Source organism: Oncorhynchus mykiss, chromosome 3, assembly GCF_013265735.2.
Source record: "Oncorhynchus mykiss isolate Arlee chromosome 3, USDA_OmykA_1.1, whole genome shotgun sequence".
Lineage (NCBI taxonomy): Eukaryota > Metazoa > Chordata > Actinopteri > Salmoniformes > Salmonidae > Oncorhynchus > Oncorhynchus mykiss.
In genome coordinates, this window is record NC_048567.1 from 24,744,807 (window position 1) to 24,761,420 (window position 16,614).

General features: G+C 43.3%; 1 protein-coding gene across 1 annotated transcript in view; it reads right to left on the reverse strand.

Annotated features, from left to right (window-relative positions):
- LOC110515141 (myotubularin-related protein 11) overlaps window positions 1-16,614 on the reverse strand; it is a 37,881-nt gene that overhangs the window by 17,204 nt on the left and 4,063 nt on the right. Inside the window, exons 2-5 of the mRNA XM_021594161.2 lie at window positions 9,100-9,169; window positions 3,319-3,455; window positions 3,006-3,075; window positions 2,627-2,766 (exon numbers count right to left, since the gene is read on the reverse strand). Of these exons, the coding sequence (XP_021449836.2) occupies window positions 2,627-2,766; window positions 3,006-3,075; window positions 3,319-3,455; window positions 9,100-9,169 (417 nt within the window). The remainder of the gene's footprint in view (window positions 1-2,626; window positions 2,767-3,005; window positions 3,076-3,318; window positions 3,456-9,099; window positions 9,170-16,614) is intronic.

Sequence of the window (16,614 nt, forward strand, 5' to 3'; positions counted from 1 at the left end):
TGATGGAGTCCAGGTGAGTCTGACGACACGTAGGTGTGCGCCATAATGAGCAGCCTAGTGACCTAGAGGCCGGAGAGGGAGCACATGGCAGTACCCCCTTCCTAACGCGCAGCTCCAGCCGCTGACCTAAATGACGATCCCGGGGATCAGGAGCGGACCAGTCACCTCTGCTGAGGTGCGGGAAACCTGTCAGTCTGGCTGAGATGCGAGAGCATGGCGACCTAGAGCGCCGGAGAGAGAGCATACGCCCCTCCCCGGCGTGTTCAGCGCCAGCCGCAGGACGCAAACCAAAGGGACGATCCCGGGGATTAGGAGCGGACCGGTCACCCCTGCTGATGCGCGGGAACTTGTTACCGGCTGGGACGCGGGAACCTGACAGACTGGTGATCCGGCTGAGGCATGAGAGCCTGACGAGCCGGTGGAAGCAGGGGAGCCTGAGTCCAGATGAGTCTGATGACACACAGGTGCACGTAATGATGGTGACAGGTTTGCGCCATAATGAGCAGCCTGGTGACCTAGAGGACGGAGAGGGAGCAGGTGACAGCAAGAAACAAAGCCTTTATTTTCAACTCATCGTCACACACCTCATGTAGCTTAGCCCATAGGCCTATATGTTTTGAAAAGGTTTGTGCCAAATAACATCTTAAAATTAAGCACATTAATCCGCTTTACAAAGGGTGTAGAGCCTAACTGGCATACATAAGCAGTGCGTGAGTTTCACGTTTGGCGAAGATAATTTCCACCATAAAAATGTACCGTTATAATAAAAGCATTACATGCATAATCACATTTGCGGTGACTTTTGATAATGGTGTTTTCCCGCTAATGGAACATTCAAGCTTATAGCCTACTGCCATGTGCACATTTCTGCGCTTAGAAATAATAGTTTATCAACATTTTAAGCTAAACGTTCTGATCTGTTGCGTCAGCCTCATTGCATAAAAAGGCATTTTTTTATGCTAGTGGTTGTATTAATTTGGGATCTATCGCATCCCACAACTGTCCAAGACTATGTTTGGAATATTTATTTCTCTCACAGAATATGTCAACTTTTGTACTATGGGGGATAGTAGATTGACATAGGCTAATGCTTTTGCTGTTCGTTAGGCCTACTCATCTTGTTGGCTGATGAAACGTAAATGTGAAAGTTCTTTCAATATCTTCAATATGGAACTCGGAATTGGATAAGGACACCCTCAGTTGCGTCTCCGTTGTGTCTGTCTTCACTTGTAGCCTGTGAGGAAGACCCGATCATGTGATGAGAGAAATGTGACTGAGAGGTGCTACGGAGCTTGCAGCACTCAGGGAGAAGGGGATTAGAATTATTATATTTAACCCAAGAGTACAACGACCACTGGGGCATTATGGCCACACAAAGGGGATGCCGCTGGGAAATTCTAGTGCTTGTCAAATTATCAGACTGATGAAGTGTGTACAGCCTTAGCAAATAACAAAGCAGAGCTCATGCCTTTCAAGCAACGTTTTTCAAATCATCATTAGAGTCGAGTCAGGTAGCCTTACATTTAATACAAATTCGAAATATATAGCCCAACATTTGTAGAACAACTGAAGTTAAATGAATAACTCTAAATTAGGCATATAGGAGTACCAATTTCTTTGTTAACCGCTCAACACAGAATAGCTGCATGTGCGCAGTTCCTCAAATAGTTTGGAGAAAATATCCTTTCTATTTTATTCAGCTTTGTTCAATTGTATTCTTCATACTATAAATTAATGGCACAGAATTCTAAGCAACTCTTGTCTGCTAAATGAACTAGCGTAGCCCACAGCCATATGGCATAGCCAGATCAGAACCTAACATAAGGACATACATGGATTTATTGTGAAGGAGTAAGCTATATTACATGGATTTATTAGACTTCATAAAATGTAGATGTATCGGTGGCTTGTAGGCAGTGTGGAAGCCCGGAGTTGCTAAATGTGTTTATGTTAATTAACAGTAAATTACCGTGAAACGGCAGTTATTTGCTTGACAATCACTGGATGACTAAATTTCGTGACCTCCACTGCCCTACTGCAGAGCGCTCAGGACTTCAGACTAGGGTGAAGGTTCACCTTCCAACAGGACAACGACCCTAAGCACATAGCCAAGACAACACAGGAGTATCTTCGGGACAGTCTCTGAATGTCCTTTGAGTGGCCCAGCCAGAGCCCGGACTTGAACCCGATCAAACATCTCTTGAGAGACCTGAAAATAGCTCTGCAGAGATGCTCCCCATCCAACCCGAAAAAGCTTGAGATGATCTGCAGACAAGAATGGGAGAAACTCCCCAAATACAGGTGCCAAGCTTGTAGTGTCATACCCAAGAAGACCCGAGTCTGTAATCGCTGCCAAAGCTGCTTCAACAAAGTACTGAGTAAAGGGTCTGAATACTTATGTAAATGTGATATTTCCATTTTAAAAACCTGGTTTTGCTTCGTCAATTTAGAGTATTGTGTGTAGATTGATGAGGAGTTTTAGAATAAGGCTGTAATGTAACAAAATGTGGAAAAAATCAAGGGGTCTGAATACTTTCTGAATGCACTGTATACACGCCAGCACTCACTCACACACGCACGCACACACGCACGCACACACACACACACGCGCAGACACACGCACTACCTCCACAGCCTGTGTGTCGGGGGTGAGGCGGTCGAAGAGGAAGCAGAGAACACGCAGGTCCCGGCAGTACAACACCAGCTCCTCAGGAGTGAACTTCAGAGAGGAGCTAGCCGTCACCAGCTTGGTCCGGGATGGGCCCACTGCAGCACAGAGGTTACACAACCATCTTACAGTCAAAACCCAGGTACACAGAACACAGTACACCACTGATGGTTCACAGCTAAAGCTTCCTGTGTCAAGCCCATACTTGAATTGGGTTTAGGATATTACGATTGTTTATTATTTCATCATATTTTTTTACAAGTACATCTCGTGGCTCTCATAGCACAAAGGACTTTGGGAGCACTACAGCCTAGTAGAGTTGTAGAAGAAGCCTTACCAGCTACAACCTTCTCAATGGAGGCCAGGGCCACGTCATGATCCCCCAGGAGCACAGGGTCTGCGTTGTCCTACATAATGAGGGTTAGAGGGATGGTTCAAATATAGGTCAGTTTGTCTGATCAGGATTTTTTTACACCAATGAATGGATGGTCTGAAAACATTCTATATGATGTTGTTGATTGTGATGATGATGATGATTATGCCCACAAGCCTTCTTCTAGCAATAATAGGGCATCATTACTACTTTCCTACTACGATACCAGGCGAGCTGTCCTTCAACAGTCCATACTCAGAGCTAGTCCAGCACTCACGTCAGGTTTGGGGCTGTCCTGAGGCACAAAGGCCACTCTGAAGTGGGTACAGAAGAGAGTGCCAGACAGCCATCCACCCCCCTCCTTGGCAGTTAGCTTCTTCCTCACCAACAGAGCCCTCTGCAGCACACACTCTCCTGGGAAACACAGACAGGGGGTTTAGGCTGGAGCTTACTGAATAGAATACAACAACTATATTGTCCACAGAGTGTTTTAAATGGGGTTGATATTGAAAACAATTTTTAAAAAGTAGACAATTTTAGAACATCATGAGAGTTTCATCGTCAAGACTGAGCATTCCAAGGTAAAGTGATAAATTGTGGAAAATACCAGAATGATTGTGTGTTTGAGGGAGATGGTAACGTTGAATATTACATATAACAGAAATGTGAATGAAAGTAAACTTCTGCATGGAGTTTATCAAGGGTCTGGGAGGTGCTATTTTCTCAGCTATGTCAGCCACTGAACGATTGAGTCAAACAGATGTAGTTGCCTGGCATCCGGGTCCAGCTTGGCATTCGCCTCATATTTCCGATCACATTGACATTTCACATACACATGATAAAATACTGTGTGTGCAACGAATGTGATGACAGTTCTAGTGTACATAACATTTAGCTATGTTGTAAATAACAGACCTTACATATAAGACCTCTCTCATGTACTTTGATCTGCAATCACAATACATCAGCTTGTGATAAAATCAAAATCACTGAAAAGGTACTCAGACACTAATTTTCTCTCTAAAACGGCACGCAACATTCAACTCTCTGAATTAGTATCTATTTCTTTACCTTTATACAAATAGTTTAGCTCAGTCTGTCTACGTATCTATCAGTCTGTATCAAAATGGCAGCTGCTAATGTCTCAGTAGAGAAGGACCAATTCTCCTGTCCGATCAGGTCTGGATCTACTGAAAGATCCAGTGACTGCCTAGGGACACAGCTACTGTAAGGACCGTATTGAGAGCTACTGGGATCAGGATGATGAGAAGGTGGTCTACAGCAGCCCCCAGTGCAGACAGACCTTTATCCCAAGGCATTTTCTAAACAGAAATACCATCCTGGCTGATATGGTGGAGAAACTGAACAGATAATTCCAAAGTGTTTCCTTTTATGCTAGACCCGGAGATATGCAGTGTGACGTCTGCTCGGGGAGAAACCACAAAGCGGATACTTCCTGCCTGGTGTGTATGACCAGCTACTGTAGGACTGCCCTCCAGCATCACTATGAATCTTCTGCATCTAAGATGTACACGCTAGTCAAAGCCTTGCCAAAACTGCAGGAGAAGGTCTGCTCTCGTCATAACAAACTGCTGGACGAGTACTTCGAAAAACAGCAATGTTTCTGTTATCTGTGTAGGTGAACATAAAGGCCACGATAGAGTCTCAGCTGAAGCAGAAAGGAGTGTGAAAGAAATTAAGGTGAAAATACGGTGGGAAACATTCCAACTGAAGAGAAAAGAGAAGACATGGGAGATAGAACAGCTCAGAGGAGCTACGGCGTCACTCGAGAGCTCTGCACAGGCAGCAGCAGAGGACAGTGAGAGGATGTTTACTGAGCTGATCCACTCCATTGAGAGAAGGTGTTCTGAGGTGAAGGAGTCGATCAGAGCCCAGGAGGAGGCTGAAGTGAGTCGGGTTGAACTGCTCCTGAAGAGACTGGGGCAGGAGGTGGGTAAGCTCTGGATGAGAGAAGCTGAGCTGGAACAGCTCACACAAAATATCAAATATATTTCGTTCAGATGTACAAGGAACATTGTAACCCTGTCTCTGAAGATTTGCTGTGATTTTGGGGCGGTGAGGAAATCAGACACTGAACTCAAGAAAAAGTTGAAGAGCTACTAGAAGGGAGGGGTGGCGATAATACCATGGCAGTGAAAGCTGTCCAAATGCTAGTGCTACTCAAACATATTTAAAGCAAGTGAGGAATCATTCCGTCATCGCAATTGTTGATATCAGTGCAAACATTGTCGCAAATACAAAAAGCAGCATGATAACAGAGGCATGTCTGTGTCAATTATTACATTTTCCTATTTAGATTAATGGACAGTCCCCTGCCTTTTCTCACTGTGGTGTTTTGGCCTTAAATGAAGCTGCATGTATCAACGCCAGTCATATACTATTCCATCTCAGTCTCCAACTTTATCGCATCAATATACTGTACTTATGTATCCTCATTACACTTCAGATGCATTTTCCAATCCAAATGCATGACTTCCCTTCTGGGCAGGGATGCATTGGTGCATATTTACAGAGCCTTTTTTTATGTCAATAAAACTTGCAACTTAACCTGCTCTTGTCCCTTGGGATACAGGGCCAATATATTTTCCAGATTGATACAGCTTGGGCTCTACAGCTATCAATATTAGTCTATTACCATGTTATTATGCCATAAATGTGTTTAAATGCTTTGTTGGGAATTATGAATTTATGCAACATATTTTGAAATCTGTTTGTAATATTTAGTTCATGCTTGAAAATAAAAATTAGATTCCAGAACTCTAGAACTCTAGAACAAAGCTTCCAAAAACAAGCCCATTCACCCATACAGCTTTCTCACATCTAAACACACTGAGCACACAGACACACCTTATTTCACACAGCAGTGAGACAGCACATTTGTAATGCTCCCTGGCAGCAAAACAAAGCCTTTGCCAGCTAGACTTGGGTTTCCATGGCAACAGAGTCCAGGAGAGAGTAGAGGGGGAACATGGCCTTTTTGTCTCTTGCAAGGGAAGTGTTGGACCAGACACCATCATGGTGGAGAGAATGTTTTCATTTTCAGTTTTTAGAACAATAAAAAGGATTTGGTGGGTTGTTAACAGGGCTGAATTCCTTCAAAACTAATTTTAAGGAACAACTGAATTCCTTCAAAATAACGTTTAAGGAAAACAAAAAATGAATAAGTCAAAAACATAACTGCACAAAGCATGCCATTTTTGGTACAGCTCAACCTCCTCAGATTAGACCTCAACCTCGGTTAAGAGAAGATTTTCAGGGATACCGAATTGCATAAAAAGAGAATTACAGGAAATCTTCATTTAACACATCAAATGCTTGTTTATCCTATAAGAAAGGGAAGTGTGGTTGTAATCACGGTCATCACAGCTAACACTCCAATACTTCGCCCATTGCGCAAGATTAACACCAAAGCCTGGCAAAAGCTACAAAGAAATCTTCAAAGGGTCCCTCAGCGAAGCCACAAGATCTTTGGGGTGTGTGAGCTGAAGACTGGAATCAAGCAAGGCACTGAGATTAGGCTACGTTTACACCGATTTCGGTCTCACGACGCAGGATCAAAGTCACAAACTCTCAGCACAAGTATTCCCTTTCTAAAGTCTCAGACATATAGCTACAAATTAAACTCTTGAACCAGGCGCCCTATGGACAATTTAGGTTGTAGGATTGCCTGTTACTCTGTGGCCAATCAGGCTCAGTGGGATTCGCGTGCTCCTTTTAATGGCTCCGTGGGTGCAACAGTGTTGAAGACATTTCTCAGGCATTGTGGCTCACAGATGTGAGAGAGGGGACAGGAAGTGTCTGTTTCTGGTTTGAGATCTGGACTGGAGAGTCTGCAGGTAGTTTACATTCCCACAGCATGGGAAGCTGAGGATCGAGTCACTCAATACTCTGTATACAGTGAAGCTGTTTATGAGACGACACTGGTAATTTTAACATTTTAAACAGTTTTACTGTCGTCCTACAGAGTGCAGGCCCCACCCCCACCACACACACAACGCTCAAGTGCCTTTGGCGCTCTCTCTTTCTAACCCTCTCTCGCACACAAAAACACATGTACACACAGACTCACATATGCACGCAGACAAACACATACACATGCACAGACACTTTCATGCAAACACACATAAACACTGGAAAATCCCCACTGTGGCCATCTTTCTCTTTGTCCATTGGTGTTCTGCCAGTGGATTGAAAAACCTGAGAAATCGGCCAGAGAGAACACAGCTGCATGTGATATGAACCAAATGCTCCATTTTCAATTTCATTTGTGTCCAACCACATTTGTTCTCCATTTTGTTCCTATGTGTGTGCAGAGCAGACGTTTCTGGCCCTCTGCTAACCGATGGGAGAGATTAAGACAAATCGGTTGTACCAGAGCAGTGTCATGAGACGTCTGATGAAACAACACACAGCTTTGTTTTCCTGAACTTACAGGACGTTTTGGGGAATAGAAATGTATTCCCATTCAAAAATCCTATTCTCCCTAACCCTAAATAGAACCCTAGCTTCAACCCCAAAACTTAGCACTTAAGCCTAAAATAGCATTTTAACTAAATTCAGGACATGCAAAAAGTTCTGACCTTTCAAAATGTTTCTTGTTTTCCTTGTGGTCGAGATAATGTAGGAAAACATGTATACACATGCACACACAGAATGCACAGAGCTCTTCGCTACTTCTTTAGGTAGTGTGCTATCCAAACTGAGCTCATAAAGCATACAATTGTATATTCTTTCATTGATGTTGACCTGCTCTTCTCTTGTCACTCAGCAAGGCCAGCAGTGACAGTCCAATGCTTGACACCAACCCAAATCCTGTGTAACATAAGCGCATGGATCAGGGGATTGTGGTTATGCTCTGAGGAGGGTCCTCAGAGGAGGGTCCTCAGGCCCCTCACATTCAAAAGGTACACAATCTATCTATCTATCTATCCACCCATAGCTGTTTGCGCTGCCCTGATCCATTCACCCCCTGGAGCCTGTTCTGGTTTCCCCTGTCCTGTGTCTGAGTGTTATCTGAGAATGTGATGAATGGCACGCAGGGTTGTATAGTATACAGTACACTGAGGCCTGGGACTGTTCTGACCGTCTGTGGGATGCTGCATCGTGAGCCCTTTCACCCAGTTTGCTTCCACAGATGTCCCATTCCCTTGCGTGGTGCCTCTGAAAGTGTGTGTAGCACATTTTTCAGAGCCGAAAGTCAGTTTCCAACATGAGAGAACTCCTTCGCAGAAACTGACAGTGTTTCCCATTCGGATGAACCCTTTCTGCCTTAATGTGAGGCAGGTTTCCATGACCAGCTGTGTTTCAAATCTTCCATGACATAGAAAATTGGTCAGAGAAAGGGAAGAAGAGGGATGTGAGAGCCGGAGAGAAAGAAAGACTGTCTGTCTGTCTGACGGACAGCATGTCACAGTCACACGATAAAAAAACAACAACTCAGAATGGGACCATAGTGATCCTCAGACAGACTGGGAGAGTCTGGAAAGAATGAGATAAAAACAGTTTCTGAATCAGACAGAAAAAGTGAATGAAGTGGAAAGTGAGAGAGGAGGGACGGGGAGGGCTGTGTCTAGGTCAGCGGTACAAGGTGGAAGTGAGAGCTGAAAGTGAAAGGGACAAGGAAACACACACACACTGCTCCCACAGAGGTGCTGTGAATAACTGCTGATATGAAACGGTAGAGATTAGCATGGCTCTGGAGGGGCCCTGGCCTGCCAACATTCCTGTTGGAAAGCTCATGCCACGCGGCGTGCTGCTGAAACTGAGATTATGACCAGGGGCAGAGGCCTACAGCACTGCTCTCCGCAGCACACAGACACACTGTTCTCACAGAGGCTACATTACAGTAGCTTAGCACTAGGATTTAGTAAGAAAACAAGAGATATAGATGGGTGCAGTTTCAAAAGATGGACTTGCCTAAAGAGATGTGGCTGACACTGTGTTTTCAGACCCACATGTTATGATATGCGTATGGCTACTGTATTTCTGACATGGAAATAGCATCATATTCATCAGCGCTCTGCAGTCTGGGACTTACCTGGTAAGCAGCGCAGTCCAAACACATCTCTACCCCGTGCGTTGACACCACTGTGACTCAGCATCCTCTCCTGCGGGGGGGGGGGGGGGGGGGGGGGGGGACAGAAAACAGACCTGGTGTTATTACTGCAACCTTTCAAAAAAGAATTAGAGAACAAACACTCATGTGATTTTGCTTCAACTCAAGATCTTCTTATTGACCACATTCCCCAAAACCATAGCCAATCCCACAATGCTCCATGTTGACTCTCAGTTTCCATGTTTTATTAGTTGTTTTGCTCTGTACTGTATGATTTGATGCGGTCTCGAAGTACTCCAGGCTGTTCTGCTAGCGGCATAATCCAATCCCATAGAACCACAGGTTGCTATTACCGGACTACTGGCTAGCTGCTAGAACATATGGGCCCATTTAGCCTGAGCTCCCACCCCCCACAGAAGACCATTTACACAGGGTAGAAATCACACAATGCACAAGACATAGGCCTAGGCATTGAAAAAGGAACTGTTTGTTCTGGTAATGACCACTCAGGCGGTCCAGTATAGAAACATGGAGATTGCTTTGGACTGAGGTCAAAGTATACAATGAATCCTTATGGTACTGACTACTCACTCAGCAATTCTTCACTGCCTACAAGGCCGCTATTCACAATCATGTTACATTTTTGCGCCAGTTTAGTCACATATTTCTTGGTAGAACGAACTAAAAACAACTTACTATAATGTGTGACAAATACTCTTAGGCTACTATAACTCTTGTGACACACACAATGTAGTGGTGAAGTGAACTGCGTGCTAACATGCTAATGAAAATGTATGGCACTCTTCTGGTTAACTTTAGATTGACAGTGGCTAAAACCTCACGAGAGTGTTAAAACAAAGATAACTGTTGCTCCATCAAAAGGTTGTAAGTTCCATTCATTCATAGCATAGCTGTTTGCCTTGTCTGTGAAACACATATGCCCAACCGACCATATCAACAGAGGCCTAAACTCACGAGCACTCCACTAACATTAGCATGATGCTAGCATCATTTGGTTTTCAGCTTCTTTCCCATCATCAAATCTCACAGCTTTTAAATTCTTGCCTCAGAATGCAAGTGACAATTCTCAAGTGAAGTCATGTGGTTAATACATTTTCCAAATTCATTGGCTGCAGTTAGTGTGAGAGAAACCCCCAACCCCAAACTGCCAACCCCCCCTAACAAATACCTCAGAAACGGGCTAACAATCCTTACTTTCTCAAAACAGAAGATGAAGTCCTGGGTCATACCAAGACATCCTGGACAGGGTTATTGTTCCACCAATTTTATTGACTCAATCCTCCTCCCAAGACCTGAGTTAGCAGAAGGGAATGGTGGAAAAACAAGCCTGTTTTTAAATTACAAGGGAGAACACTAAAACTTTACAAGGTTCTTGGTTTCTGCTTGCCAGCAGACCATTGTTCATTTTTGTTTTCATCTGGCTTTTCAAGTCATTTGTTTATCCATTGTTTCAGCACCAATTCCCCATGTATAACTAAAACATTCTGCATTCCGTGCTCTTTTTCAGAACTTATTTAGATATTTAGATCTTGTTTTATTTATTTATTTTTTATCTGAAACTCAGTTCCTTGTATCAACCAATATTAACAAACGCTGTGTCTGTGCCTTGGGGTTGTGTTATATTCCGAAAGTTCAGTAAACATATTTGGATTCCAACAGCAGAAATTCTCCAAACTGCTCCACCAGCTAAAACTACATTGGAGGCTGAGGAAGAATAGAGCCCATCAAATAAACTACAACAAAATGTGTCATAACAGGAAGAGGAACTGCACTAGGCAAGTCAGTTAAGAACAAATTCTTATTTTCAACGACGGTCTAGGAACAGTGGGTTAACTGCCTTGTTCAGGGGCAGAAGAACAGATGTGTACTTTGTCAGCTCGGGGATTTGAACTTGCAACCTTTCCGTTCCATGCTCTAACCACTAGGCTACCTTGCCGCCCCAATAGGAGAGAAGGGCGAGGTGAAGTTGTCTAGATTAAAATGACTGGAACCCTAAATCAGTGAAGGAGAGGAAAAATCCCAAATTAGAGTCCCAAATCCAATTCACCCCCCAAAATGAATAACCACATGTCCAGGCTCTGTTTCTGCTGATGTTTCACTCCTTGACTCTGCCTTAAGTATCTGGCTTCTGCGTGTGTACTACTCAATCAACTCTTTCCCTCCCTCCCTTTCTCCTCAGGGAGTGCAGCCAAGGCCCATTGCAGTTTCCATTGCTCATGGCTTCCCCTTGCTACTGCGACCAGACTTCTTCTGCAGAGGAGAACATACCTCCTCTGCCCTGAAATAGACCAAACTTTACCGGAGGGAGGAAAGTGGCAGTCCAACACCACATAAACCTCACACTGTAGGGTTGAACAACGTCCCTCGCCAACAAGCACAACAAGGGGCCTGTGTGTAGCTCTGGTAGTTACATTTTTACTAGTTAGATCATTACAACACATTGTTTTAACATGTGGTGCTGCTGTAGAGGGAGGTTAGCCTGTCGGTTTATGTGGTATTGTCAATTTCCTCACATCAGTAAGCAGGTTTATGGCATTGTCGTAGGGGCTCTAAAAATATAAACAAGGATGTGGGGTCTTTTCTCTAATCATGGACTCACTTTGAAGTGTTTTTACCTCTTGCCCCATTTGGAGCAACCCCTGAAACATAAACCAGACAAAAGTCGTCCTGAAACCCAAAACCGTTTCTGTCTAGCCGTGAGTCGTGGCTTTTCTTTAATGCCGCCTCTTTCTTTTGCTTTCAAGGAGCATCTACGACAGTGCAATACATTTCCTACAACATAGTCACATCACACACTTTATTATACAGAGAGAAGAAAACCCCAAAGACAAAACAACAAAAGAGAACCCACAATGGAATAGACTACTGAGAATTCCACCTCGGAATGTACAAAAAACAAGGAAGGAAAGTGATTTAAACATATAGGAGAAAATATGAATGTTTTTAATGAAACGTGAATTCATATGCCATTATCCACTTGCCCTGCTTAAAATGCAGCTTTGAACCACTAGCTTACTCTACAGCCTGCAGAAGCAGTACTATAACTCTCCCTGTGGAATCAAATGTGAAAAAAGTATTTGATCCCCTGCTGATTTTGTACGTTTGCCCACTGACAAAGAAATGATCCGTCAATCATTTTAATGGTAGGTTTATTTGAACAGTGAGAGACAGGATAACAAAAAAAAATCCAGAAAAACGCATGTCAAAAATGTTATAAATTGATTTGCATTTTAATGAGGGAAATAAATATTTGACCCCCTCTCAACCAGAAATATTTGTGGCTCCCAGGTGTCTTTTATACAGGTAACGAGCTGAGATTAGGAGCACACTCTTAAAGGGAGTGCTCCTAATCTCAGTTTGTTACCTGTATAAAAGACACCTGTCCACAGAAGCAATCAATCAATCAGATTACAAACTCTCCACCATGGCCAAGACCAAAGAGCTCTCCAAGGATGTCAGGGACAAGATTGTAGACCTACACAAGGCTGGAATGGGCTACAAGACCATCGCCAAGCATCTTGGTGACAAATGGAAGAAACACAAAATAACTGTCAATCTCCCTCGGCCTGGGGCTCCATGCAAGATCTCACCTCGTGGAGTTGCAATGATCATGAGACCGGTGAGGTATCAGCCCAGAACTACATGGGAGGATCTTGTCAATGATCTCAAGGCAGCTGGGACCATAGTCACCAAGAAAACAATTGGTAACACACTACGCCGCGAAGGACTGAAATCCTGCAGCGCCCGCAAGGTCCCCCTGCTCAAGAAAGCACATATACATGCCCGTCTGAAGTTTGCCAATGAACATCTGAATGATTCAGAGGACAACTGGGTGAAAGTGTTGTGGTCAGATGAGACCAAAATGGAGCTCTTTGGCATCAACTCAACTCACCGTGTTTGGAGGAGGAGGAATGCTGCCTATGACCCCAAGAACACCATCCCCACCGTCAAACATGGAGGTGGAAACATTATGCTTTGGGGGTGTTTTTCTGCTAAGGTGACAGGACAACTTCACCGCATCAAAGGGACGATGGACGGGTTCATGTACCGTCAAATCATGGGTGAGAACCTCCTTCCCTCAGCCAGGGCATTGAAAATGGGTCGTGGATGGGTATTCCAGCATGACAATGACCCAAAACACACAGCCAAGGCAATAAAGGAGTGGCTCGAGAAAAAGCACATTAAGGTCCGGGAGTGGCCTAGCCAGTCTCCAGACCTTAATCCCATAGAAAATCTGTGGAGGGAGCTGAAGGTTCGAGTTGCCAAACGTCAGCCTCGAAACCTTAATGACTTGGAGAAGATCTGCAAAGAGGAGTGGGACAAAATCCCTCCTGAGATGTGTGCAAACCTGGTGGCCAACTACAAGAAATGCCGGACCTCTGTGATTGCCAACAAGGGTTTTGCCACCAAGTACTAAGTCATGTTTTGCAGGGGGTCAAATACCTATTTCCCTCATTAAAATGCAAATCAATTTATAACATTTTTGACATGCATTTTTCTGATTTTTTTTGTTGTTATTCTGTCTCTCACTGTTCAAATAAACCTACCATTAAAATTATAGACTGATCATTTATTTGTCAGTGGGCAAACGTACAAAATCAGCAGGGGATCAAATACTTTTATCCCCTCACTGTAATGCCTATGGTGTCTTGGCCTTATATCATTATAACGACCTCCGTATAGACTTGGTCTGCAACAATCACTCGTTAACTGCCCTTAACGATAGTCGAAATGAGTTGTTCATGGTGGGATATTTTGTATTCTAATCCTCTTCTATATCCCTCTCCATTCAACTGTGTATAATCTAGTCCGAAGTAAACTGTTTGTGTACTCAGTGATGCACTCGCTGTGAAAGTAAGGTTCAAAGTTAAATCAGAGTGTGTGTGTGGCACGCGTGTGTCAGAGGGTGTATCTGGCGATACATATTTCAAGCTTCTATTTGTCACTGTGCATGTGCATGTGTCAGTACGTTGCTTAAGTATGTCTATTTGTAGACTGTAATAACAGGACAGGTTTCAATAACTCATGTTTTAAATGTGCTTCTTGTTTAACAAAAATGTGTGACTCTAGCAACTCATAAACATACAACTCCCACATTGGGTGTTGCCCAAAACAATCTAGACACTTGAAATGGACAGAAATAGGCTACTATCCTTGTTTCACGCTTTCCCTGGGGGATAGCAGTATCGGTTAATAATCACCCAATGGACGATCAATAAACCCTTGAAAACAAGCCTACATCTTGTTTACTAATGAGAGGCGGCATTGTTTTTGTTCAGTTTCTGCATGGGAAGCACCGCCAGTTCCATAGCTTGTTTCAGGATCTGAGGTCTTGGCCCTATGGGACTGGGTGTGTGAATACCATTTTGGCTCTCTTTTATGAGCCCTCCTGGATCTCCAGCCACTCTGAATAGAGCTGAGCCCGCCTCTTACATTTTCACTACTGTGGCACTTGCATTGTGTTGTGTGGCTGACTGACTGCTTCCAGATTCCAGCCCATAGACATATGTTCTAGCTAGCTGAGGAGCCAGCATGTGAACAATTCAGGGGAGGGGAAAGACAGCGTGTGGGAAAACAACCAGCCTGGAGTGTAATTATGAAAAGTAACATGCAAACCTCCTTATAACCCAATCAGTCTGCATGTGATGTGAAATGAATGGGAGAACTTTTCTGAACCTTATGTAATTTCTCAATGGTAGCCTACATACACAAGAGTTACAACACTATTCCACAAATGTCATTTAGTTCAGTATTGGGGTGCTGTAGCCTACTTACTAAATACAAAATGAGAGCGACAAAGGTTTCAGATCCATAGACAACGCATTCCTAATTTCTATTCAGTGCGTTTCTAAACCTCAACACGTTAGTGGAAGTGAAACCAGAATGTGTAGGTGTATAATTTTCAGGACATCACCATGTGTTTCTCTACAGCCACATTGCAAACGTATATTTAAGATGGCTAAAATAAACTGCCGTCTCTGTTAGGCACTTATATTCATAATCAAATTCAAAACATCCTGCTCCTCAGGCTGTTGTTTCCATGGCAACGGTCAGATGTTGCACTAATCACCACCACTCCACGTGAGCAGAAATGCCTAAGGGTGGAGTTGAGGCATCTTTTATTGTTTCCCCCTGCGGCTTCTCAAAATAACCATGGAGGAAGAGCTAAGCAGCACAGGGCGCACAAGCATAACATTTAAAATTCAAAAGAATATCTAGGATATGACATAAACCATCACTGTAATAATCAGTCCACCAATTTTCCCCGATTTAAATTGGTTTTAATTGTATTGGGCTTATAGACATGTCCCTCGCCCCGAATGTGCTCACATAGACACAGTCTTCCATGTAATGACGTCCAAAACTGTTGTCTCTCTTGTAAAGGAGGCAGCAATGCAGATTTACCAAGACTTCTCCAAAGACGGGCGTGACAAAGCACGTTGACTGACATACTGTAGGTAAAAGGTTGATTGATCCCTCTGTGGTGGTATAACAGAGTTGAAGGCATCAACAGTGTAGACAGACCCATCCAGAGCTACACCACAATGTGTAGTGTGCAACAACAAAAAATTCAAGGCCACAACACATGAAAGATCTCAGAAATAAACCTGAATATTAAGAAACCACAGGGCTCTCTGCGGTTCATATATATTTTTTTTTATATATATATACACACACACGCCTTTAGTGATAAACTGTGTGATGATAGCAGCTTCCTGGATGATTGCTTCCTGGCCACCCAAGCTTAGAATCACATGAGGTGCTGCTGAAGAGTAGTTATGAGTGGTTTAAGAAAACAGGCATCGCTCTATGCATGATGATCCAGGGTCTTAAATATGTAGCCTAATCACACTTGCTGAAGTCAATTCATATTCCCACATTTCATTCTTCTCATATAATACTGTACAGTATGCAACTGTACACTATGTGCCTGTAGTGTTTAAGTTTTGGTTTAGTCCATCAGCTACAAAATGTTTTTTTTCTTTCTCTAAATACATAAACCATATGGACATTCATAGCACATGCCATCATTTGGTATGGATAATAATTCATACAATCCAAGCAGGCAAAACTCAGTGCACACGTGCTGCCTGTCTACCATATAGAAACATTGTACATAAAACAAAGAATGCTACGATGAACAGCTTGTATTTGTTGCTACATAAAAGGAAAACAACTCCCTCAGTCCCAGACAGTAAGAATTAAAGGCCTTCTGCCTGTGGAATGTAGGTTATCAAACCATGAAACTGTTTCCACAAGTAATACCGTCTTAAAATGTTTCATAAAATTCGATACAATGTGTCCAACTAATTCGACAATGTAACTAACCATTCTGAACACAGCTAAATATCTAGGTGGAATCTACACTCTACCTCTGTGTATATAGTCCACCAATGATCAAACAAAGTATTTCAGTTTATTATTCTCATTGGTACCTAAAAAGTTCAGCCAGGGCAAGCTACATTTCAGGATATG